Source organism: Pseudonaja textilis, chromosome 1 (assembly GCF_049901715.1).
Source record: "Pseudonaja textilis isolate UNSWEBS1 chromosome 1, rPseTex1.2, whole genome shotgun sequence".
NCBI classification, from domain to species: domain Eukaryota; kingdom Metazoa; phylum Chordata; class Lepidosauria; order Squamata; family Elapidae; genus Pseudonaja; species Pseudonaja textilis.
Genome location: NC_141990.1, coordinates 88,192,694 through 88,219,419, shown reverse-complemented (window position 1 = coordinate 88,219,419; position 26,726 = coordinate 88,192,694). Strand labels below are relative to the sequence as shown.

Here is a 26,726-nt window from a genome sequence, read left to right as displayed (position 1 = left end):
ATTGTTCTCTAGCTTTTATTAAATATTATATGTCATCACACTCAGCTATTGTCAAAGTTTGGCACTACAGCAAGTAATGCTCACATGTTGGTAGGCTGATAGAGACATATAGTCCTTTGTTATTTATCACTGGAAAAAAGGAAGTTATCTAACATCTGTAGTTATGAAGACCTTTGAAAGGCTGTTAGACTCCTTGCAATTTGCCTACCAAGCAAACAGATCAACAGATGATGCTGTTAATATGACTCTACGCTACATCCTACAACATCTTGAATCTCATCATTCCAGATATTCTTTTAACTAAACTAAATCAGCTAGCTGTACCTGACCACACTTGTAAATGGATCATAAGCTTCCTAACAGACAGGAAGCAGCAGGTGAAACTAGGCAAAATCACATCAGATACCTGTACAATTAGCACAGGAGCCCCCCAGGGCTGTGTGCTCTCTCCGCATCTCTTCTCTCTATATACCAATGACTGCATCTCAAAAGATCCCTCTGTTGAAGTACTGAAGTTTGCAAATGATACAACAGTGATTGGTCTCATTCAAGACAATGATGAATCTGCATACAGATGGGAGGTTGAACAACTAGCCTTGCGGTGCAACCAGAACAATCTTGAACTAAATACACTCAAAACCATAGAAATGGTGGTAGATTTTAGGAGAAACCCTCCTATACAATCCACCTCTTACAATTACTAGACAACACAGTATCAACAGTAGAGACCTTCAAATTTCTAGGTTCTATCATATCTCAAGATTGTATTTGAATGACTAAAATCAATTGGGTAGTTGTTTAAAACTGTTTAAAATGGCTCCACTTTTAGAAGAACTGAAAATGGAACTTAAAAAGTACAAAGATGCACAAGAAGGGAGAGGTTCTTTTGGCTTCGTATTTCAGTTTTTAGAAATGGAGATTTGGAATTATGAGAAACAACAGGAAATGCCTGCAGAACAAGATTGCGACAAAGAAGAAGCCATCTTTAATGAACAAGTAATCTTAGATGGGGGAAAAAAAGGAAAGGGGGGAAAGAGAATGGAAAGTTTAAGATTGGGAAAAACAACTCCCCCCCAAAACAGAGTGAAAAATAAGTATAAAATCAGAAAGCAACAGAAGAGGGAAATGCAGAAGAGAGAATTAGAAGTAAAGAGACAAGGGGGTAAAAAGGGGAGGGAGAAGATGAGAGGGAAGAAAGAAAGGAAAAGAAGTTATAAAGGACAGAAACAAAATATAGAGAAACAGGGCCTATTTAGAGATAATGGGCGAAAACTTAATGGAAAAAGGGATTCTGCAAAGGTACATAAGATAGTATTGTTATATTAGAAACAGAAATAATTTTAGAAAATATGAAACAATGTATGATTAAAATAGCTATCGTAATTCAGTAGAATGCTTGTCAATAAATAAATGTAACAAAATGAATATTTAATGATTTACAAAACATATGTGAAGAGAAATAAGGGAAAAATTAATTATGGATATGTGTCTTTAAGGAAGTATGATATTTAATTGAAAAGAAGTGTTAAAAATGTTAAGATTTTAATGATTATTAATGATAGAACTGAATTGGAATGGGGGTTTATAATTACATATATTTATAATCTTTTTTAAAAAAGAATATAGTGTGTATTATAAGAATGTACCAAGCAGACTTCGATTGGAAGTTATGTATTATATTGAAGGTCATAACCTTAAGGTATATATTGAAGTTTAAATAAGAGTTGAATGGATGTAATTAAAAGATATAAAGGTGTCATACTCCAATTAGTAACTACAGGAGAAAATTTGTTCAATGAGAAAAGATAATATGAAATTGAAACAGAACAGACAAAAGTATAAATATAATGATTTGAATTGAGATGAGATAATCAAAATAAAATTGAGAAAATTAAAAGAGAGGAAAAACTATACAGAAAATGTAGAATAGTATAAGATATGGAATAGAACATAAAAAGGAGCATGAAATTGAGTTTTGTGTCTATGTAAAGAAGTTCAACCGGGGACCATGTTATTTCCAAAAAGATGTTTTACTTGTATTTTGTACGTGTGAAAACCCAAATAAAACTTTAATTAAAAAAAAGACTTAAAATGGACATCTAATATCACAAACATCATCAAAAAAGTTCAACAAATAATGTTCTTTCTGCGCCAACTCAGAAAGCTCCAACTGCCCAAAGACCTGAGGATTCCATTCTACAGAGGAATTATTGAGTCTGTCATCTGCACCTCTATAACTGTCTGGTTTGGCTCTGCAACCAAACAAGACAGACACAGACTTCATCGGATAATTAAAACTGCAGAAAAAACAATTGCTACCAACCTGCCTTCCATTGAGGACCTGTATACTGCATGGGTCAAAAAGAGGGCTGTAAAAATATCTAAGGACCCCTCACATCCTGGACATAAATTGTTTCAACTTCCACCCTCAAACGACTTTATAGAGCGCTGCACACCAGAACAACTAGACACAAGTATTTTTGTCCCTGAATGCCATCACTCTGCTAAACAATTAATTCCCACAACACTGTCAAATTATTTACTTAGATTGTATTACTATTATTCCTCTACTACTAGATTTTAATAACACTTCCTAGTATCTATCTCTTCCCACTTATGCCTATAACCCTGTTGCTTGTATCTTTACAATTTATATTGTTTTGTTTCCTAGTATGATTTGATTGCTTATTAGTAACCTATGACTATCCCTAAGTGTTGTTATCTTATGCTTCTTGATGAATGTATTTTTTTTCCTTTTATGTACACTGGGAGTATATGCACCAAAGACAAATTCCTTGTGACACTTGCCAATAAAGAATTCAATTCAATTCAATTCTATTCTATTCTATTCAATTCTATTCCATTCTATTCTACTGTTAGTTTTAACAAGCATATGGCACTAACATGTAGGTTCTAGTTACTTGTCACCTGCAATTCATTTTGTACATGGTTTACAAAGTAAACAAAATTTACAAAGTAATGGAAGAAAAATATGCTACTTATTTATGGAACATAGCAATTTCCTTAATCTTGATTCCCTTTTGATGGGTTCCAAATTCCCAAATCCCCCTTGGCTATGTGGAGGCACAAGGCTGAAGAAAACAATCTTAGAGAAAAACTTAAGTTGTCATGATTTTGCCATAGCTAATGGTGACAGATATAGAAACTCTTTTCCCACGTCTCTCTAAAAACAATGTTCTTGTAGTAGAGGGATCATAGCAATGAACCCAAAAGAGATAAACAGAAGTTCCATTGTCACCTAAATGTTATGAATGTTCTCATGGGAACTTTGATGAAACAATGCATTCCTTTTCCTAATATTTTACATTCTAGATTAGGTTATTCTAGAATTCCAATGGCACAAAGATATTATTTGCACATTTTTTGTTTCATTTTCTAAAATAACATATTCTGTTTTTCAAAAGAACTGATATTAATCTGGTCAATAAAATGCCCAGTTTAAGGTCACTGCTGCAAACTGCAGTTCTTCCAATAATATTTAAAACATATGGGATAATTTACATACTACAAAGAATTAGAAATTATTAACACACTTCATTTATAAAATCTGCAATGGCACATAATTAATCAATCAAGATTCAGACAGCTGTGGAGACCTGATTTTATTTTCAACATACCCGGGCATAGTTGTTTGTATCTGCCTTTTATGGGGATTTTAGGTTCAGGTTTTGTTTCTGGAATTTTATTTTAGCAATTTTCTTTATTTGATTTGCCTTTCCTTGGTGGGCTATAAACCAGAAGACTTTGAGTTCTAATCCCACTATAGGCATTAAAATCAGCTGTATGACCAGTTACTCGTTCTCTTTCAGCCCAACCCACCTCACAGGGTTGTTGCTCTGAGGATAATAGGAGAAGGAAGAAGCATTATGTACGTTTGCTGTCTTGAGTTACTTATAAAGTAATAAAGTCTGGATAAAAAAACTCAAACAAATAAATAATGCCACAACACACTGAATCTGCCTGCAAAAGGTATGTGTGGATCTGTGTTCAAAATAAATAAATAAAAATAAACAAGAAGGCAGGGAGAATGCAAAGATGGGTCCAAAAGAGGGAAGCTTTGCTTAGTACAGCTTTCTCTAAGTTGATACCTTCTAAGTGAGTTCCATAGAACGAAGGTGGAGATGGGAGCTGTAGTGTTGTAGGTTTATAGGGCATTACAGGTTTTCCTTGTTTAACCACCATTCGTTTAGCAACAGTTCAAAATTACGATGGTGCGGAAACAGTGACTTACACTTTGCTTGTGGAAAGCTGGCAGGAAGAGTGCAAATGACAATCACCTGACCCTAGAACACTGCAATAGTCTTCTTAAGTGTGAGCTGCCAAGCACCCAGATTGTGAATACACAACCATAGACTGGCTGGAATGGTCAGAACCTCAAGGACCGGCCATAAGTACTACTCATGCAGTGCCATCATAATGTTTAAATAGTCATTAACCTATCTGTAAAACAAACAAGGACATTCTAAAAAGATTAATGCTAATTGAAACTGATTTCGCTGAAGACCCTCATAAAATCAGTGAGATATGGCATGCCTTTTAGCTCACTGCAGTGATCCTACTTGTTGAACATTATAGCATTAGTGCCATAACCTGATCGCTGGAAGTTTAGATTATCCTCCCTCCTTCACTCTATCAATTCATTAATATGGTACTTTTTTAAACTACCAATTCAGTAGAAACATCTCGACCCACCTGAATGTTGTAATCTATATCCCCCATAAACTTGTTCTATTAACAAAGAAGTTATGAAAATTTAATAAAAAATAAAAAAGAGATTAAATGAGATTCTTTAATCTTTGCATTTATCTCTTTGTCCAAAATTCCTGAAATCTGTTCTATTGTGAAAAAAAACCACACACAAGCATTTGTGTCCCCCCCACCAACTAATGTGAACTATCAATCTTGACTTGGGTCAAGCTGTCAGATGAAGTGGGATGTTCATATTCTGTCCAAACCAATTTGGGCTTTGTTTTTAAGTACTGATTTGGATTCCGAATGTATTTTCCTTCCAGATTTTGAAGCCAGATTATACCGTAATAATCTATGGTACATCGATGAATGATCAAAGTGCTTACTATAAAGCAATACAGGTTTGACAAAATTTGCTTTGCTTAATTTTTCTTATGTTTTGAACAACTGATACTCAAGTGTGATTCCAGCTGTCTGTCATTCATCTCTGTATTAGTGTTATCCCTAAATTCATTGAGTAAATTCATATCAAGGTAAGTATTATTCACCGAAAAATCAGTCACTGAACAAAGTAGGTCATTTTAGATGATCACAGAACTCCTCAAAAGTCCATTAATAACCACAGTAAAGTATACATTACCACTATAGTAAGGAAAGGATATGGTGGAATCATTTATATACCTGGATTGTTTGTCAGTCTTAATCTGGAATGTGGTGGCAGAAGAGATTGGCTAGGAAGCATTGGACTGGAACTGGCCTGCAAAAATGAAATATAACTGAGATATAAGAACTAAACTGCAAAGCATTACCAATTGCAAAAATAATTATTGTATTAGTATAACAGCAAATTCAATTTTGAAGAACTAAAAACAGTTTGAAAAGAAATAGTTTTTTTTTAAAAAAAAGTTGAAATACCAATACATTATGAAATATAACTGCCTCCATTTATTTTTCTAAAAGGATGCATTAATACTTCCTTTTGGCATTCTTTTTAATTATTGCGTCAACATTGTGGTCTCCGAACCTACAAGGTATATGCCATTTTCTGTTTTTCAAAGTTGAAAAACCCTCTGGATTATTACATAAATTGTACTGTTTATCTGACATAGCTTGACAATTTTACTTTTTTCACTCCTTCAGTCTCAACAGATTTGATTGTGATGCTCAAGTCCTTTAAGAGGTATCAGAGGAAAAAAAAATAAGTTCAAAGTTATGATCTCTCTGCAGGAAGCTGTAGCAGAAATATAGAGAGGTTACTATAACAGCTCAAAATTCAAACACTTGAGTTTACCAGCCTGTAACATTAGAGTTAAAGAATACAATCTCCCTACTTTATCAAAATATATTTTTTTAAAAAATGATTGATTTCTAAGTAACGTCTTTCAGAATAGCCTTGGGGGCATACTACCTAACGCTTTCACAATGAACAAATGTATAAAAGGCTCCATCTTAAAACAGAGATGCAGATACCACCATCCAATTTATATATGGGAAGTTCGGAAGTCTTTGTGATTCTATTTCAAGTATAATTTCAAAAAAAAAAATAGTTGGCTGCTGGGTTTTTCAATCCTTTTTCCAGGGGTGGGCTGCTGGGGGTTCGGAGATCCCCTAGCTAAAATTCTGCACAGTTCAGAGAACCCCCAAATCCCACTCCTGGCTGGCCCCCTCCACCCCTCCTCTCCCCGAAGTCCGCAAGCGGACTGTTTTGGATCCAGGTAAATGCAGGGCATGTACGGAGGCTTGGGGAGGGCAAAAAACAGGCCTCTTGGAAGTTTGGGAAGGCCGGAAATGGGCCTTGCCGGAGCCTGGGGAGGCCATTTTCGCCCTCCCGGAGGCTTGGAAAAAACCTCCGGAGCCCGGGGAGGACAGAAATGCTCCCCCGCTGTGGTGCAGGAAGCTGACTAGGCCACACCTGTCATGGCCACAGCCACCCAGCAATCAGGCAAAGAATTTGTTGCTAACATTTTTAGTGTACATACATGTAGTATATATGAAGTAAGGAGGAATTCAAATCTATGAATCCAAGGTATGAGTTAAGGGCTGAGAAAGCAATTTATTTTCGAAAGACAGTTAAACTGTGAAAAGACAGTTAAAAAAATTATTTAGAAATAGAAAAGGATGAAGGTATTTGTTTATTAACACAAATTGAAGTTGTAAATAACGTTGATAATAATTAGGAATTAGGAAAATTATTTTCAGGGTATAGAATGGAACTAATGTAACTGTATTTGGAATATTTTGTATTCATCAGAAAAAATTTTATGTAGCAGATGTAGAAAATGTCATATATTATTTGTTTTCTCCTGTTTGTTCTTTATAGCAAGAGTTTAATACACATACAGTACATTCAGCATTTGTTTCATTTCATTTGATTACATAATCATTAATAGGGACAAAGCTTAACATATTAAACCAAAATAAATTAAGCAATATAAATACATGGAATTTAGAAAAAAGTTAGATATTTTAATATGGCAACTAAAATTTAGCATTTTGAATTATTAGCATTTTTTTCTTTTACCTAGGCTTTATGAATGTGAATGTGAATGTAAATGCATTCTGAGCAGAAAATCAGAACTGAAGATAACCTCTTAAACCTGAAGTGAATTGTCGCCAGCAGTTAAATCTCCAAGGCTTATTTGGCCAGCTTTCATAATTTATTACTCAACATATCAAAGCAGGTTTAGACTGGAATCCCCTCTCCCCCTTTGGGCTTATTTCATCAGATTTCACTGAATTAAAACTATTAATTGAAAGTACCCCCAAATCTTTTGATCTGCTTCTTTCCTGACCTGTGACAAGTATTCCAATTAAGTGGTTTAATAATCTTGGGTAATTTTTTTAAACTTTTCTAACAAGGGCATAACACTTCAAAAAAAAACAAAAACCCACACACAAACTCCTAAAAGTTTTAGCCATATAGGAATTGGTATGGTATGATAAAGCAATTCTATTGTTGAGAACTCTCTATTTGCAAGCTAACTTTTAGATGCTAAGCTATGAACCAGCCATAACCCCATTCTAAACCTTATGCTGCTTTGCAGCCTTAGGCAAAGTATGTCCCAAAGGTGCTTTTTCAGGAGGAAACTGGACTTTTGTTTTTTCTTTTGAAGACGTTTCGCTTCTCATCCAAGAAGCTTCTTCACCTCTGACAGGATAGTGGGGAATGGAAGGATTTATATTCCTTGCAGGCAGCTGGTCATTTGCAACCTTTTAGTGGGTCATTGAAGCACTTGGAGACTTATCTATGTCCTCAGGATCACTTGCTTCTGGTTCCTCTAGTCAGATAAACCTCCAAGTGCTTCAACAACTCTCTAAAAGGATGCAAATGGCCAGCTGTCTGCAAGTAATATAAATCCTTCCATTCCCCACTACCCTATCAGAACTGAGGAAGCTTCTTGGATGAGAAGCGAAACATCTTCAAAAGAAAAAAACCAGAAAGCCCAGTTGCCCCCTGAAAAAGCCTTTGGGACAACCATGACCTGGATGACTGAAAATCTCTGCAGACTCTTAGGCAAAGGTCATAAATGCAAGGAATGGTTAGTTATTTTTTCATCACCATTGTAACTGCAAGAGGCCGCAGTGCAAGGCAGTCGCTAAATGAGGATTACCTAGAATGTAAAAAATATTAAAACCAGCTTCTTAAAATATGCAATAACAGTCCAATTGATCCATGAAAAGCTGGCAGACCTCTACTTCATTTAATAGGGATTTTTTGCACATTCATGCTAAATGAATATATCGACATCATTTTCTTTTAAAGCCTTCTCTTCACAATCCAAATGAAATGCATTAATTCATTGGTGCGCACTGTAGCTGCTACTACTTTGTTTACACTTACCTTCTCCTACCATCAAGCACTATTAAGCAGACTAAACTCATCTTAAAAAGGGCTTTGTTTAGTGCTACATGCTAATTGGGGCAGTTGAAGTCAAAATATCTGTATCTCAAATGCTTGTTAGAAGTGATTTTGGGTTGCACATAATTCCAAGTTAATGAACGGTGGGGATTATTTAATTTTGTTTAGCCATTTCTGGGGCCCAACAGGAGCAAATCCAAACCGCATTAATTATCCTGGTTCTTTGTTCACGATAAACTCTAACTCTACCCTAGTGTTTATGGCTGCACCATTCACTTTCATGTAAGTATTCTATCAGCACAGGAGTAGTTTGCATGTAGAATGAATATCCTTAACTTGCAGTTTATTTAAAGAATACTCCTGAAAATGTGATTTCTGTGAACATGCAACAGAGTTGCGGACAAGTGAGAAGAAAAATAGCAAAAACCCTCACATCCCCTGCCTGTTCATTAGCAGTAGAAGTGGCTTGCATGAACTCTGCACCCTCTACCCTCAGGGGGTCAGGCTGTTATTAAAGAATGTGCAATATCAGGTAGGTATATCTCTCTATCTCTCTATCTTTCTATTGCTCTATCTATCTATCTATCTATCTATCTATCTATCTATCTATCTATCTATCTATCTATCTATCCATCCATCCATCCATCTATTTATCTCTCTACCTACCTACCTACTGTTCAACAGTGAGGTATAACTTGAAAACTTCCAATGCTGTCTGTAAAGCTAGACTGACCTCTACTTTCCTATGTTTTAAGTTAACATGCCAGCATATAATAGGGCCTATGGAACAATTACTGTGAAGCAATAATTTCTGAAATGCAGGCTGTGGGAAGAAATTGCTAAACACCTTTTCAACAAGAAAAGGTTGGCTAAGATAACTAACACCAATCAACTAATTCTTTTCACAACACTTTGCTTGCTTAACATAAAAACCACAGTTCTATCTTGGATAGTATATTACAAGGCCTGAGTGGAGTAGAATTACACGTACAAAAAGTATTGTGTGTATATGTGTGTGTTTAAAGAGATAGAAAAGCCTACACACTTCTGCCAAGTTGAAACAGAGCTGTTTTGCATTTGCTTATAATCTATGGGAATTATGCAAATATTCCTTTTCAGAGAGCCTAATTTTCATGTTTAAAAAAAAATAGTGTACACCACCCAAAAATAAAAGGGAATCCAGGTAAATTCAGGTTCCAACAAGCTAAGAACAATTTTGCTGATTTGTTCCTGATAATACAAGGCTGTGACCTTTACAATTAAAAGAATAAAAATTTTCATACATGGTTGCAAGGCAAATTAGGCTGGGAAAGTCAGCACTGTAATTTGTCTTTTCTGGAGTTTTGTGCCTTTGTGAGTAGAGTTAATCCTTCAAATTACAGTTTTGTCACAGTGTGCAGCAGGCAATTATTAGCTCTACGTAAGTCTGCAATCTCTTTTGTTTTGTACTGGAGTGGTTTTACATGCAACCCTCCCTCAGGTAGAAAAACAGACCTTTACAATATTATTCAGGCCAATCTGTACTTTGACCCTATGTACAGACTTATCACTTGCTGTTATCTTACATCGCTTATTCCCCACAGTATAATGAGAAAAAGACCAAGTCAAAATGGTTCAAGAAAAAATTTCACTGAGAAGTATGGTTTGAAATTTTTTCTAATGCACTTTGACCATTTTACACTTGTCACCAGGAGAAAAACAATGCACCATTTGTACCAGAGAAAGCCATCAGAATCCCAGCCAAATTTGCCAGCTTGTTTTCTGAACTTGGGAGCAGTGGTTGCTACGAGAGCTTGTTTTCTTCTATACAAATGGGACTTGAAGCAGTGCAACTATAGTCACCACCTTGGACGATTTGTCAAGGCACACCTGGAGAGATTTCTCAAGCACTCCATTTCCCCCCTTGGTGTAAAGGCAGGAAATGCCTACCATAGCTTCATCCAGCCCTCCTTCAGTTTGCACAATGCAAGTTCTCTAGAATAATGCCTTCTTGCAGCAATTGACCTCAAATGGGTTTTTTTTTTTGAAGGCTGTGGAAGGAACCAAGTACACCTGCTGCCACCACAGTACCACATTAATGCAATCAGCCAAGTAGTGAATAAGGGTTTTTTTTAAGCTTCTTTTTTATTAATTTTGCACATTATCGTACGCTTTCTGTCTTGGTAATGGAGTTGACTGTTAAAATGGGGGGGGGGGAATTCTGAAGTTATTTTTCTCTCTCTCTTGTATTCCCAGCCTCCCTAAAATTGCTGAACTGCCACTATCACATTCCTACCCACTGAAATGGACTGGGGATGTTGGGAGCCATATTTGAAGGTCTAACAGGGGTAGTCAACCTTTTCATACCTACCGCCCACTTTTGTACCTCTGTTAACAGTAAAATTTTCTCTAACCACCCACCGGTTCCACAGTAATGGTTATTTATAACGTAGAGGACAAAACCCCTACCGCCCACCATGAAAGCTGGAGCGCCCACTAGTGGGCGGTAGGGACCAGGTTTATTACCACTGGTCTAACATAAGGGGTCCCCAAACTTGGCAACTTTAAGACATTAACTGGGAGTTGAAGTCCACAAGTCTTAAAGTTGCCAAGTTTGGAGACCTCTGGCCTAACATCTGGCACATCTAAATAACATGAGGTCATTTTCAAACCTAAACATTTAGAATCTTCTGGAGAGATGGCAGTAAGTCTATATAATCGTAATCTACAGTATTTATGTACATTATACCAAATAGTTCCACAGGCAATTAATTTACAGGGAGCTAATTAAGGATAATTTTATGTCTTATTCTAAATAGGTTGCAAAGAGGGCTCAGGAAGCATAACAGAACTTATAAAGGGAGAAAAATAGCACAACAATACAACACCTGCAACAAAATTTGATGCTTCAAGTGTATTTATAGTTTTATGTAGCAAAATAATAAAAACCAACAAAAACAATACATCTAGAATCTACACTAATGGGTACTGAAGTTTGTGAGATATGACAGGATCAGACAGTAGAAGGAGGTATATGCAATTTAACATAAATGAAAAGCAGAAAGATCCAAGGCAAATAAGCAGGCTTATATAAAACCTGCATTTCCAACACTATCTCTAAATGCCACAGAAAATAAAATGGTATTTAATGCAGGGTTTTGCTTGCATTTTTGATACACACACCCAAATTTTCAAATATAACCACTGGATGCCTAGCTCATGACAAGGGGCTGCTACTTTTGGTAAAACGGTAAACCAAATATCATTAAATATTCTGCCACATTAGCTTAGTAATTAAATTGTAGGACTTGGAAGACTACAAAAAAATTCAGATACAAATTATTCAAATATAGTTGATCAATCTAGAAGAAACAGTTGCTGTTTTCCACAGTGCCACAACTATTGAAAGAGCAATACTTTAGATATTAGTTTTATTTTACAGCTACTTTTGTTTATGATCATTACATTTATGCTGTATTCCTTAAAATCAATCTGGCAGTAAGTCATTACGTTAAGAAAATGCCCTTATTCCTAATGCCACCCAGTGGAAGAATGACCTTAGAAGAGTTTTAGAATTTGAAATCCAACATCCTGTGATTCTACAAGCCTACAAGCTCTCTTATGGCAAACCCACATATATAGCACGATCCTGACAATCTTTATCAACTACTCATGATATTCAGAGGCATAACATCATCATGAGGAAAGCCAATGGCTGCTGCCAGGTGTATGGGGGAAGCAATGCAGAATGGCATGAGAGCTCGGGATGGCTATTGCTGGGCAGGAAAGACTTACCTGAGATATTTGCAATCTACCCTGTTGGCTTCTTCATTGAATTTGCTTGTCAGAAGCCGGCAGGAAAGGCCGCAAATAGTGATCATGTGACTGTAGGACACTGCAACCATTGCAATTATGAGCCAGTTGCCAAGTGCCCAGATCATAGTCACATGATCCCAGGAGTGCTGTGACAGTTGGAACTTCAAGGACTGATTGTAAGTACCATTTCATTCAGCACCGTAAGTCACATTGTAATGGAATTTTTAAGTGAACTTTACCGTAACAGAATCCAGCTTTTGCTTGACTTTTTGCATCCTGATAGATATTCTTGCAACATTTGCAAACTGATCAGCTGAAGATATCATCAGATTCTTCTGGGCAGGCACAGTGGCAGACATGCTGAGAGTCTGTGGGCTTCTGGGGGATTTGATTAGTTGTGATCCACTCAGTTCTTTTACTGCCTCAACCCCCTGCTTGGCCACTGCAGAGGACAAAATAAAAAAAAAAGTTTGAACAATATTAATCCTGTCATAAAAGAGTGCTGAATCCCAGCTATCATTGGAATGAAGGATGTACGCAGTAAGGCTATAAAGCAGAAAAGTATAAAATAGTCACTATCATTTAAATGTCAACCGATTAGATATCTAATGAGCCATGGTGGCACAGTGGTTAGAGTGGTAGTACTGCAGGCTATGTCTGCTGATTGCCAGCTGCCTGCAATTTGGCAGATCGAATCCCACCAGGCTCAAGGTTGACTCAGCCTTCTATTCTTCTGAGGTGGGTAAAATGAGGACCCCAATTGTTGGGGGCAATAGGCTGACTGTAAACTGCTTACTTTAAGACTAAGTCAGAGGTGTCAAACTCAATTTCATTGAGGGCCACATCAGGGCTGTGGTTGACCTTGGGCAGGGTCAGGCAGGCATGACTGACTGGGTGGGCATGGCCAATTTAATGCCATTCCCCAAGCTGCTGGCATGTGTCCTCTTTGCACTGGATAGACAGGGCCAAAGCCACGCTGGCCTGATGTTTCCTCTTCGCATTTGGTAGACTGGGCCGAAGCGATGCGGGCCCAGCCCCTTACATTTTCCAGGACGGCCTTGCAGGCCGGATCCAACCACATCCTGGGCCAGATTTGGCCCGCGGCCTTGTGTTTGACACCGCTGGTCTAAGTGCTATTGCTATCTCTATGGAGGCAGTCAAAGAACCTCAAAAGCTTTGTACAGTATTTAAACTTTCTTACTATGAGTTCAATTACCACCTCTTATAGGTAGTCCCCCACTTAGAACTCCAACGAGAACCAAAATTTTCGATGCTAAGTAAGGTGGTGATTAAGTGAACCACACTCCATTTTACTACCTTTTTTGGTCATGGCTGTTAAGTGAATCATTGCAGTTGTTAAGTGAATCACATCCTCATTAAGTGAATCCAGTTTGCTCCACTGACTTTGCTTGTCAGAAGCTGGCTGGGAAGATTGCAAATGACAATCATGTGTCCCTGGGACACCGCCACTGTCAAAAATACATGCAAATTGCCAGGCATCCAAATTTTGATCACTTAACCATGGAGACGGACATGGTCATAATTCACTTTTTCCAGTGCTATTGTAACTTTGAACGGTCACTAAATGAATGGTTTTAAGTCAAGGACTATCTATATCTGTGGCAAGAGAGAAAGGCCACTTCAAACTTTCATAACTAAGTTTGGACTTGAATACACCCACTCACGTACCCCAATGCATACACATATCAAATTACCTTTGTAATCGTAAATGTACACAAGAATTGGCTGGTTTTGACCAAAGGCACAAAACGCCACCATATGTTCAAGTGGATGGAAAGCAACATCACGAAGAGGGGAAGTGAAAGAAAGATCAGAATACATAGCTACCTGATCACCTGCAAAAGAAAAAAAAAGTATGTGAAGCAAATACTTTATTCACAAATGTTGTTTTTTTTTACACTACAAGTTTGGGGGTACCCAAGCCAACTGAACCTGAAAATTAAAGGATTCTTTCAAATTAAGAATTGCAAACAAATATCCTGCGGGGCAGGTATAATTTATCATTATCACTTTGGGATATAATGTATAGGGAATAAATAAATGATAAGTATTTGTGAATAATAATTGATTTATTAATGAATAAATTATTATTATTATTATTGTTCATCGCACTGGGTTTGGCATTTTTGTCTGCTTATTGAATATCCTAGTTCTGGGGATCCCATTATTTTAATGTAAAGTTGTATATCTTTATCGATGTTGTATCTTTATATGATTTGATATTATATTGATGCATATCAATTTAAAGTACAGGTAGAAAGCAATTGGGAAGCATCACTTAATGTATACAAAAATCCCAAGAAAAGGTTTTGAAACTTTTAAATTTTCAACCAGTTATTTAGAAGGTCCTTTAAAAACATAAGTTACCTGTAAACAAACATTTTCTATTTTTAACTTTTCAAAATAAAGAACGAAGGTACCTGTTTCTAAATTCCAAACGTATGCTACACCATCTTCACTTCCAGAAAAAAGGAATGTTCCACATGGGGTTAAGGTGCTTTGAATTTTTTCTCGATAGTTTGTAGCACCAATATATTTCTTTGTAGCTAAGCTAAAGAATAGAATAGAATAGACTTCTTTATTGGCCAAGTATGATTGGACACACAAGGAATTTGTCTTGGTGCAAATCCTCTCAGTATGCATAAAAGAAAAGATACATTCATCAGGAGTCAAGAATCATAAGGTGCAACACTTAATGATAGTCACAGAGTACAATAAGCAATCAAATCATACTAGGAAACAGTCAATATAGATCATATAGATCAAGCGACAAAGTTACAGGTCAAAATTATAGCTACTCTTTTTAATTATTTTCAATTTCATTGTACACCTGTTGTGCATTGAAAATAATTGTTTGATTTGATTTATTGTATGCCACTTCTGATTTCTGTAAGGATCTACCCTTACTTTCACCTAGTCCTCAACTTACAACCATTCGTTTAGCAACTGTTTGAAGTTACAAAAGGACTGAAAAAGTAATGGAATTATTGATTATGAGTCCCTGCAGAATCAGGAGAACGTTAAAAGTGTGCAGGGGGGGAGGGATTGATTTCAAGGTTTGATGGGCAGAATATCCAGCAATTCTACTCTCTCTACTGCACTCCTAACTTTTAAGGGGAAATTGCAAGGTCTATTCTTCTGTTATTTTAAAAGAGTAAAATCTCTGTATAACAACAGATGGTTTAGTGCTCCTGTTTCAAAAATCATCTCAGTAATGTTGACTATAGAAATGTGTCTAATTGGATCTGGAAAGATATGCCTACTATATCTTTTAAATCCTACATATAGATCTGGATAAAAGATCCAAGAACACTAGAGTTGTCTAGTAAAATATTAAATGGGTGAGAAAATTCTATTCACTATATACCACAAAGCGCTATTAATTCTAACAGAGCTACTTCAAATTCCTTTTTTGTTTTGTAAAGATGGGCTCCATATGCCACAAATCCTGGGTCTTTTATTATCTTATAGTCAATCCCACTCCCCATACATTTTTCTTCCTCAGAAGTGCTTTGCTATTGTCTTTGCTTTCATTTATTTTGTATCTGAAAAAGCAACCAAAATCTTTAGCTGCTTTCATCAACTGCCGTATGGAGCTTTGTGATTGCATAATTCTTAATGCTATTTTATCTGCAAAATATTTAATTTTCCATTCTCCCTGAATTTTTATCTCAATTATCTGGGTTTTTATATATATCTTTCTCTCCAAGACTTCTAGAATAGAATAGAATAGAATAGAATAGAATAGAATAGAATAGAATAGAATAGAATAGAATAGAATAGAATAGAATAGAATAGAACAGAATAACCTTTATTGTCATTGCATTCTACAAATACAATGAAATTTGAAAGCTACTCCAGCACAGTGTCCCAAACACATCACAATCACACTAGAGTATTTAAAAATTAAAATAATTAAAATAATAGTTAAAAACCTAGTCTAAAACCTATCTAAAACATATACTAAGTTAGATAGTTTAAAAATGCCACTATATACATAGGGCTAAATCACATATGCATTGTTTGATTCAAGACAATTATTGCCTTGGAAAAGAAACTGTTTCTCAGTCTATTAGTCCTCATTTTAAGACACCTATAACGCCTCCCTGATGGTAACAGTTCAAAATATGAATGTCCAGGATGAGAATGGTCTGTGGAGATTTTTAGTGCTCTAGAGAGGAGTCTGGTCTTCGCAATCTCTTCCAAAGAAGAGAGCAACCGATGATTTTTTGTGCTGTGTTTATAACTCTCTGGAGCATCTTCTTATCCACTGCAGAGCATCCAGCATTACCACACCCTTACACAGTATGCCAAAATCTCTCGATGGTAGAACGGTAAAAAGTAACCAGCAACTTCTCACCCAGACCACCCTTTTTCAGCAGACTCAGAAAGTGCAGGCGCTGTTGGGCCTTCTTTGCAGTGGCCATAGTGTGGACTGACCAAGTAAGGTTCTCAGAAATATGAGTTCCTAGAAATTTAAAACTGTGAACTCTTTCCACAGTCTCCATTGATATATAGTGGGAGAGGCTCTGCTTTGCATCTTCTGAAGTCTATAATCAATTCTTTGGTCTTTTTGATGTTCAGGGTGCGGTTATGACTCTTGCACCACAAGAACAGTCTGAGAACCTCTGACCTACAGGCCGTCTCGTCTTCTCCTGATATGAGGTGGTGGTGTCTGCAAATTTTATTATAGAGTTAGTAGGACAAGAGGGAGTGCAGTCGTAGGTTTAGAGTGAATACAAAAGGGGGCTCAGCACACAACCCTGTGGAGAACCAGTGCTGAGACCAAGAGTGGAGGAAAAATAACTGCCAATCCTAACAGTTTGGGGTCTGTTAGTAAAAAAAGTCCTTTATCCAACAGCAGATGTGAGAGGAGCAATTACAAATAGCAAAAGGGACATTGGTGCCTTATGGTTGTATATGCCAAAAATCCTGATGGCAGTAATAACATTTTAGAGCAAAAATCAGCAGTAATGAATTTCTTATTTCAAGTGTAAATGAGAAAAATCTGTCTTTACATTGCTTGAAGCAGCTGTTGGCAATAAATAATTTTCTTTGGAAAATCTGTGTCTCATATTGTTGTACATATCTAATCCAATGTTCCTATGATTCCATGTTCCTGTTTTTTCTAATTTTGAATTCTAATCATTCATCATTACTACTACAGCTATCTTTAATGTTGTAATCAGAACATCATACATTCAACTCACTTTATAAGTCTGTACAAACTCATCGCATCTTATTATTTAGCACCCAAATTTGTCCAAACATTTAGTCAACTCTATATATCTTTCTTGAAAATATGGAATTAATCTGCCATTCCCTCTTCCAGATTGTAATTTGATGTTCCTTCTCCTACGTAGGTTGTCTTTTCTCAGTCATGTTAAGCCCCTTTACTATCCTTAGCAATCTCTCGCCCTCCTCTTTCAGCTTCATTGGTAGGGATGGTACCTTTCAGTTCACATCCTTGCCAGCATCGCACTCTAATTTAATGAAGCTACTGAGCCATCCCATTATGTCATAGGGAGTGGAAGTGGAAGAACAGCTTAGAAAGGCTCATTTAATTGGATACTTTATGCCTTTAAGAGCATTAAGACCAGTGAATGTTAAGATATTTAGAAGAAACGAGATGCCAATTTTTAGAAATGCCTCAAACTGTCTTGTAATATTGTTTAAATGGTATAAAACAGAAAATTTTGAAATACTTACATTCGAAGATCCATAATTCTTACAGTACTATCCTTGGTGTGGATAAGTAAACGCCTTCCATTTGGATGTACCTCCAAATAATTTATTGCTGTTCCTTTAATGTCACCATCATTTATTTCCTACCAAAACAACCCCAATACAAAACACAGAACTATTGAGAGCATGTTTACAATTTAATAATAATACAAATAACAATAACAGTATCTGCCTATCCCAAGTCCTTGGGAAGGACTCAATAGGTGGATAAAAATGCCCAATAAAGTCTAAACCTTGATGGTGTTAAACGAGTATTGAAACATCTGCAATAAAATAACCAAGCTCAGAGATCACCAAGGACCTCACAGTTCAACCTTGAGTTACAAATATTTTCTTCTATTGATATTAGTCTAAACATGTGGCTGGCTGTGCACCAACCATAATACATTAATATATGCTGCCTGATTCCCAGTGACTCTTTAGAAAAGTGATACTATAGAGAATAAAAAAAGACAACAGCATATCAGTCCTGTTAGGTTAGTCTAAGTGGCCAAGGAATCCATTGTCTTATCAGAAGCCTTTGAAACATCCATAAGCAAGAGATGAATGAAAAAAATTCTCTCCTGCTACTGTTTCACAGAGAATGGCATTTAGAGTTACACAACTTCTGATCCAGGTACAAGTACAGCTGTGATTACAATTAGGCATTAATAACCTTCACCTCTCATTATCTCCTATTAATTGTTAAACTGTTGCCACTGAAGTTTAAAAAAAAAGTACTGTTTACAGATACTATTTTAGTATCTGTAAACTGCCTAGAATTCGTAAGCTTAAGAGGTAATAAATAAAACTGGATAAATTAAAGCCTGGCACAATTATTGATTGATAGCATTTAAAGGCATAAATGGCCATTACTATCTTGCAGTGAAGAATACCACACACATAATTTATGCAAAGAAATACATACTGTAAATTGCTTGTAATTTCAGACTAGTCAAGTTACCAATATGGTTATTGTCTAATGAGGAGAGGAAAGGGGATCTGTGTAAATTCTTTTGAATCGCTGGATAGAATATAACAAATATTTCAAACACTTTAGCAAAATGAATGGAAAAAAAAGAAGTCAAGTATTTAAGTATCCGTGATTACAAATAGGTTTAAGGTTCTATCACTGTCACATTTTTCTTCTGTAAGTAGGTACAATTATAATATGGGAGCCAGATTGGTCTAATATTTAAGATGTTGGGGTATGAGCAAGGAACTTTGACTTGTAAGCCAGCTGTAGTCACAGAAGCTGGCCAGATAACTGAGCCAGTCACTTTTTCTCAGCTCTAGGAAGACAATGGCAAAGCATTTCTGAAAACATTGCCAAGAAAATGACATGATGTCCATGTAGGTGTCAGGAATAATAATAATAATTATCATCATCATCATCATAATTGTCAGGGGAGAAAATTAAGCAGCAAGTAACTATTGTTACCTAAACTGATTGCTTCTGTTTTTACTGTAGTTTTCTAAAATAATTCAAGTTTTTTTTTAAAAGGAAGGTTTTGTTATTCCCAAATCATCATGCTTTACTCCTTTTTTATTAGTGGTCAAATGAAAATTCTATTATCAACTGAATAATAACATTAAGAAAGAACGGAGCAAAAAAAGAAATTATTGAACATCTATGAGATAAAAATAAGTACAGCTAAAGCTTCTAGAAGATTCATGTGTATCAGAGTATTAATGATATTATTCAGAAACATTTTATTAAATATCATACAGAAACTAGTACTAATAGAAGCAAATCATGTTGAATATAGTAAAACATCTAATTGTGAAACTTTAAAATATATGTTGCACAACCTTATCAAACAGACACAAGAGTTTAAAACTTGCTGATTTTTTCTGTATACCTTATCAATGCCCCAGTGTTGAACTGGTGACTGAGAATTTTCTTTAACAAAAGTATTCCAGATAATTATTAACCCTGTGCCATCTCCAGAAAACATGTGAAATCCTAGAAAGCAAAAGTTTGTTTGCTTAATGTGATACAATAATTATGACATTCAAATTACTCATATAATTAGCTATACTGCATAATAGTTTATGCAAAGTGTATCTAGTCAAATACCTTTCTTCATCACCTACTTTTCCATTTTGCGAATTTGTTTCCGAAACCATGGGCCCCCTGAACTGTATTTAGTTACACAACCACACCCAAAATAGAATTATTACCAATAGCAGGGAAAGCATTATTCTTTTGTCAATAAAGCTTAAGGTTACATACACACACACACACACAAATCTGAATTTGAAGGTAGTATATTTCCTGTACAAATCCCCCACACAATTTAACCCTTGTAAATTCAGTGGGTTTTTGCAAATGGCATAGACACCTAGTGGATTCAGATGGACATCATAATCTTTCCTCTATGTTTGATCATATATTTCATTTGTTTTTCATATAAAAATCCTTTTTATTATATTTGTGTTTTTTTTCAGTAGAAGTCCCCAGTTGTTCCTACATCTATTAATAACTCCCAGCCTCCTTAAAAGAATGGCAATAGTATGTAATAAAATCCAGAGTAATTACAAAAATGAGACAGGCACTATATGCAGCATGTGTAGTGTGAAACACCTGCAACCTACCTTCAGCATTAAAACACAATGTATTGATAAAACTTTTGTGACCATCAAATTCTTGTAAAAGCTGCCCATGAATTTCCTTAACTTTTGCATTCCAGACTCTAATCACAGAATCATAACATCCAGTTACAACAAGGTACTCAGCTACTGGGTGGAATTTTGCAGCATAGACAAATGAAGGATGTGGGAAAACTTTGGTGGCTGATGTAGCCTGGGCTTCAATTTTCCACATTCTAAACAGAAACAACATTTAGAAAGTTAGTCTCTTTTTTTACTAGATAATTCAATAAACCAGTGGTTCTCAACCTTTCCTTCACCACAGATCCCCTTTAAATACCTTTTGTGGCCACAAATGATGGCCAAAGACCCCCAAGGCTTAATTCAAGGTAATTCATAACATTTCTTCAAGTCTTCGTGGCCCTGTGACGAAATTGTGCCCCCCCCCAGGGATCCATGGACCACAGGTTGAGAACCACTGCGATACACCATTTCAGTACCAAACTGTGTTAATACATTTTTAAAAATGATCTGTAAAAATATTGAGTCTATTTACAAATATATGAACTAGATAACTTCAGGGTAACAAAAAAGAGTTTACTCATTAGCCAAGTTTCTATAATGATTCATTCTTCAATTAATTATTCTATAAAATCAAAAACCATCTAATTCCTCACAATGTTTTTGACTTAAATTTAAATCATTTAACCACATCAGCTTGTTTAGTACGAACTAATGTTTTGAAGCAACAGATTATTTGCATTATTTTTTTAAAAAAAAAATCTTGTTCTGTGAAAAAAAGGAATGTACCTTTTATTAATGGGGTCAGAGATATGAAGCAAGAGTTTAAATATGAAATATGGAAAAAATAAAGCCTACAAAGAATGGTTATTTATTTATTATGTAGTTTGTTCAATCTCTATAACAAAAGCAAAAATCCTGGTCTTTAATATAAGTTTGTTTTGGGTTCAGCAGCAAAGGGTGGCTTTGAAATTTCTATATCTATTCTTTTGACAAAGCGTGCTTCGAGTTCTGTTCAAAGCAGGGCTTTATAAAATCTGTTGGAAAAAAATTAACATTTGAAACATTCTGCATATCATGATTATTTATTTACTTGGTATGAATGTAACTGTTTGTCCTCATTTTGTCTCTTTGGGAGAGTGCCTTTTGCAAGCATGTATAAGAGGATGGATACATTAGGTCATACTCAGGTCTGAAGCTATTTAAATACTATTTACTGGGGACTTGGCTTCACTAGACTTGGCAACCCATGATTGATAAATGGGTATTCTGTTGCTGTTTTAATTTTTTTTTCCCCATCTCCTCTTCTGATGGGTGTATGACTGTCTTAAATTTGGGGCAATTTTCATTTCAGGTATGCTGCATACCTCAATTTTAACAAGAGAATGTTAGTGATACGGACCTTGCAGTGCCATCTGAGGAAGCAGTAAGAAGATGCTGATTATCCTTTGACCAACAAAGATCATACACAATGTTCAGATGTCCATAGAACTCCCTTAGGTAGCACCCTGAAGGAATCTCATACACTAATAAAGAGCACAATAGAATCTTTTAAGGATCTAAAAATGCACGGCATAAAGCAAACACATGAAGCAAGTAAACAACATCTGAATTTGAAGAGGATTCTTTACATAAAGCATTATGAGTGTTAGATAGCATGGTGATGAAGACTTTATTTTTGCCAGTATTAAACCAATAATCAGAGGTTAAGAGTGGCTAACACATTCTTACTTTTAGGAAGGCAGGCAAAATTATTCTTTTTCATCATATATTTGAGGGTTAAAATATTTTGCTGGTGATTTCTATGTAGTTTGTAACATGATGTTATGATTCTTAATGCCAGTTTACTGAGCTGCTTTATTTGACATTGGTTTATGGCTATGATTGTGTTCTTGTGTTTTAAAACATGTAAGCCACCCATACGCTGCACAGGATGCGGTATAAATGTTATAATAATTCTATGAATAAAAGGAAATAATTTCATAAAACTGGTGTTTGTGATAATAATCACAACAAAGTAATCTATTTTCCTAAAGAAATTCATTCAGCTCTACTGGCACCTAAGTTTAAGTAAACACTCAGCTATCTGTTTACTACCATCTAGTGGATGGAAAGTGTAATAGTGAGTATTTAAAGTATAGACCTCAGTACACAGCATCATAAAACCAATGTGGATGAAGAAAAAAAACAGTATTTCACTTTTCTGTTGTTCATAGTTATATACTGCCTATTGTTCACCATTTATTTCCTTTTAATACAACCTGCATGCTTTCTTTTATATTACTTTCTATATTTAAATTATCTCAGTGACAAGTGAGGTTCACACAACATGCAAATTCACAGTAGATAGTTTAAATGTGATATAAATCCAGCCATCGTTATAACTCTTTACTTAAAGTTTATCAGGATGTATCAATTTAACCAACTACAAAAAAAGCCATAATTAAGCGAACAATGGCTTAGTGAAAAGAACACATAATTAGTTGAAGAGTGAATATTTTCACTGAAATATTTCTGGAGGGGATGAGGACTTACTAATTTAACTACTGATATCTTACTAATTTAATGTCATTGCAATCATCAACTAGCACAAGAAAACTATTATTCAAATATCCAATAAACAAAACTAAATTGACGTCAGGATAGTTAAGAAAAATACATAGAGACAAAAAAAAAAAGAATATCATTCGCCATATTCTAACCTCCATCCTCACTATTCCAGCCACCATTTGTAGTGAAGCATTCCAAGTGAGGAACTTGGAAAATTGCTCTTGAAAATTTAGACTGAACACGTTCTAGTGATACAAGATTGGGGAACTCACAACAAATTTGAGCCATTAGATTAATTATAAATCCATTAATTTGATGTTCTAAATAATGTTTTATCATTCAGAAGTTACATGAGTCTAATTTTGATAGATTGTAATATTAAGATTGTATGACTTTGAATTACAAATAATGGTAGCTGAATACTGAAAGTTTTTAGGACGTAGAAGAAAGGAAAGTGGAAAGATTTATTGATATCACTTGAATTACTCTGAGAGAACACCACTAAAAAAACTGTCATGCAAGGAGAAAGGATTAAAAAGTACCCTTTAGCATTTGGTTATACTTTACATTTGAATAATCAATCAACTTTCAAGAATAAAAAGAAGAAAAAGTTCCCCTCCAAACAATTCACTGTATACATAGATGGGCGGTTAAAATGAAAGAAGGCCTTGATACTGTCACTTACAAACAACGGGATAACCATCTCTTCCTGCACAACCCGCTGCTAATGTCCGTCCATCTTCAGAGAAACGAATACAGAAACATCCCATATCTCCTGCTTTCAAGGAAAAAAGGTACTTGTTTGGCAATCGACACACCTGTAGATCCAAAGCAAACTGTAAGCTTGCTTAAATATATTATTATTTTCTGTGTGTGTGTGTGTGTGTGTGTGTGTGTGTGTGTGTGTAAATAGATATATATATATATGGAAAACATTTCATAGTTTCATATAACAAATTGGTTATGACATAGACTTCTGAGGAACAGAGGTATGCCATCATGCTTTTTCTGCCTAAACTAGGTTCATATAAGGGGAAAGCGAAAAAGGTAATGAAAAACTGGAGGTAATGAAATTATATACAGACGAACACAATATACAAGCCTGATGATAGCAGATGAGATTCTGCTGAAACGTCGCTACAACTTTAAAAGATAGATATATATATAAAAATTAAAAAAATCAGGAACATACCTCACATTTGGCACTTAATCCCTAAAGCAGTGTTTCTCTCCTGCTTCCCTCCACATTCTAATTCATGTTTCTTATGAGCGACCAAATTTTCTATCGTGCTACATTATTTATAAAAGACATTTATTTTACGAAGAAAAGGCAATTGGGTCATCTCAACTTAGAATATATTTTTGAATGGGATCCAGCCTCATTTATTTTTACTTATACTGCCTTTCTCTATGTTGCTTCCAGCAAATTGCACCCATATGCACCCCACAACAATAGGGTTGTGTTTTTGTTTTGTTTTTTCAGAAAAAAGGTCAGTCATTTATCAACACATTAATTTTGGCCCTGAACAAATGCATTTTTAAATTTGGGGTCACTGACACTTCAATATGAATCTTGCAATAACTACATTTTAGAATAGCAGTTCATCATTTGTTTTCTCTATATCAAAGGGAGGAAAAGGTATATAGGCTTAAAGCTTTTCCTTCAATTTCCAAACAGAATTCTGGTGTTTGAAACAGCACTTTAGCAGGCCCAAAGAAATGAAAATATTAAGACTACTCAAACTATTACTAGTGTTTTAAGTAGCAGTCTATTTTCTTAAATTTACTAAATTAATTTTTTCTACTAATCCTATTTTAATAATACAGGTTTTGTATTTTACTGCAAAATATCTGCTATTCACCTAGTCATAAACAGCACTAGACATTTCTCAAATAAAAACTGGAAAAGAAACCAAAAGTCCTTCCTGCTTCTATAAAGTTCACTAAAGTAAGATTATAACAATAATTTGATTTTTTAAAAAAAGGCTAATATCAAAATGTATAAAAGTTATTTGAAAATGTTTTTACCTGTCCAGGAAGTTTTGACCACTTAAATGGTTCTTCCTTTTTCACTTGAGTTCCAGAATTCAATATTGTTTTGGATGTATCATTTTGTAGATCCAAGAATGATGTGCTATGATATTCTTGCTGAATAGCCATCATAGATCTCAAAGAAGGGTTTACCTAGAAAAAATATATGAAATCATATCATTCTAAGCAGAAATAAGAGTCTTGGTATGAATACCCAATGAGTCAAATCACTAAGGATAATCTCTTTGAATACTATAAGATAAAGAAGCTTTCTAAACCTATACCTTTAAATCACTAGCTATATCCAGTTTATCAAAACACAATAGCAATACAATTACTATTAATCAACTTCACTAAAGCAAAATCTGACCAATACACCTCAGCTTTAGCGGTCTTCTTTGAAAAATAAAAAAGAGGAAAATTTCCCAGGTAGTCTACCATTTTTACCAAAGTGTAGTTATTTCACTGTTCAACAGCACATTCTTTAATTTATTTATAGCATAAAACAGAACTATATTAGATTGCTGGAAGGGGATAATTAAAGACAAGAAATTTCAGAATTTCACAGAAGTGGAAATATTTTTCTCTCCACAGCTAATAATAAAAAGGCCAAGAAACATTGTTTTGTCATGGTTACAGAATGTATTTTAAAGACACTTAAGTTAACATACATGATCAGGAAGTTTAATGCCTTTTACAGTCACATACAATGTTGAAGGGTAATTGTTTCTAGGACACTTTGCCCACCAGTCATATACTTCCACCACGTGAAGTTGTGACCTGGTCCTTGGAGGAGGAGAATACAACTGAAGACGTACTTTTCCACCGACGTTCAGAACTCCATTTGCACCAACAAGCTGAAAATGACCAAATAATTAAGATGGAAAAAAGCATACATTACTCTGAGGTATTTTATTGATGAAAGGACAAATAACAGCACTCTAAAATCATATAGTCATTTGATCGCTTATTGTACCCTATGACTATCACTAAATGACGTACCTTATTATGATTCTGGACTCTTGATGAATGTATCTTTTATTTTACGCACAGAGAATTTGCACCAAGACAAATTCCTTGTGTGTCCAATCATACTTGGCTGATAAAGAATTCTAATTCTAATATCCAAATGTGGTATTGCAGCTAAGGTACTGGACTAGGACTAGGGATACACAGAATCAACCCACCCTAACCATGGAAACTCATTAGGTGGTATTAAGGCTAGTCTCTTTCAAACCAATCTACCTCATAGGATTATTTTGAGGGGGAAATAAAAGCTCTCCCCAAGCTCTTTTGAGCTTCCAAATACATTGAAGTAATAATAACAATTAACAGCAGTTTAATTGAAGTAACAATGAACCACACGTTTCCTATCAGAAAAACACAATCCATATACAGACACAAACAAAAGTAAAATAAAAAA

At 35.3% G+C, this 26,726-nt stretch overlaps 1 protein-coding gene across 2 annotated transcripts in view; it reads right to left on the bottom strand.

Annotated features, from left to right (window-relative positions):
• The window catches only part of AHI1 (Abelson helper integration site 1), a 72,797-nt gene that overhangs the window by 34,994 nt on the left and 11,077 nt on the right, over positions 1 to 26,726 (bottom strand). The window contains exons 9-20 of one of the 2 annotated variants that reach the window (XM_087940600.1): positions 25,975 to 26,160; positions 25,301 to 25,456; positions 23,958 to 24,090; positions 22,125 to 22,248; positions 20,708 to 20,937; positions 19,972 to 20,075; positions 18,095 to 18,213; positions 14,806 to 14,936; positions 14,080 to 14,220; positions 12,604 to 12,806; positions 5,392 to 5,467; positions 4,714 to 4,749 (exon numbers count right to left, since the gene is read on the bottom strand). In XM_087940600.1, coding sequence (XP_087796726.1) covers positions 4,714 to 4,749; positions 5,392 to 5,467; positions 12,604 to 12,806; positions 14,080 to 14,220; positions 14,806 to 14,936; positions 18,095 to 18,213; positions 19,972 to 20,075; positions 20,708 to 20,937; positions 22,125 to 22,248; positions 23,958 to 24,090; positions 25,301 to 25,456; positions 25,975 to 26,160 — 1,639 coding nt within the window. The remainder of the gene's footprint in view (positions 1 to 4,713; positions 4,750 to 5,391; positions 5,468 to 12,603; positions 12,807 to 14,079; positions 14,221 to 14,805; positions 14,937 to 18,094; positions 18,214 to 19,971; positions 20,076 to 20,707; positions 20,938 to 22,124; positions 22,249 to 23,957; positions 24,091 to 25,300; positions 25,457 to 25,974; positions 26,161 to 26,726) is intronic. The other variant, XM_026705536.2, reaches the window with a different exon arrangement.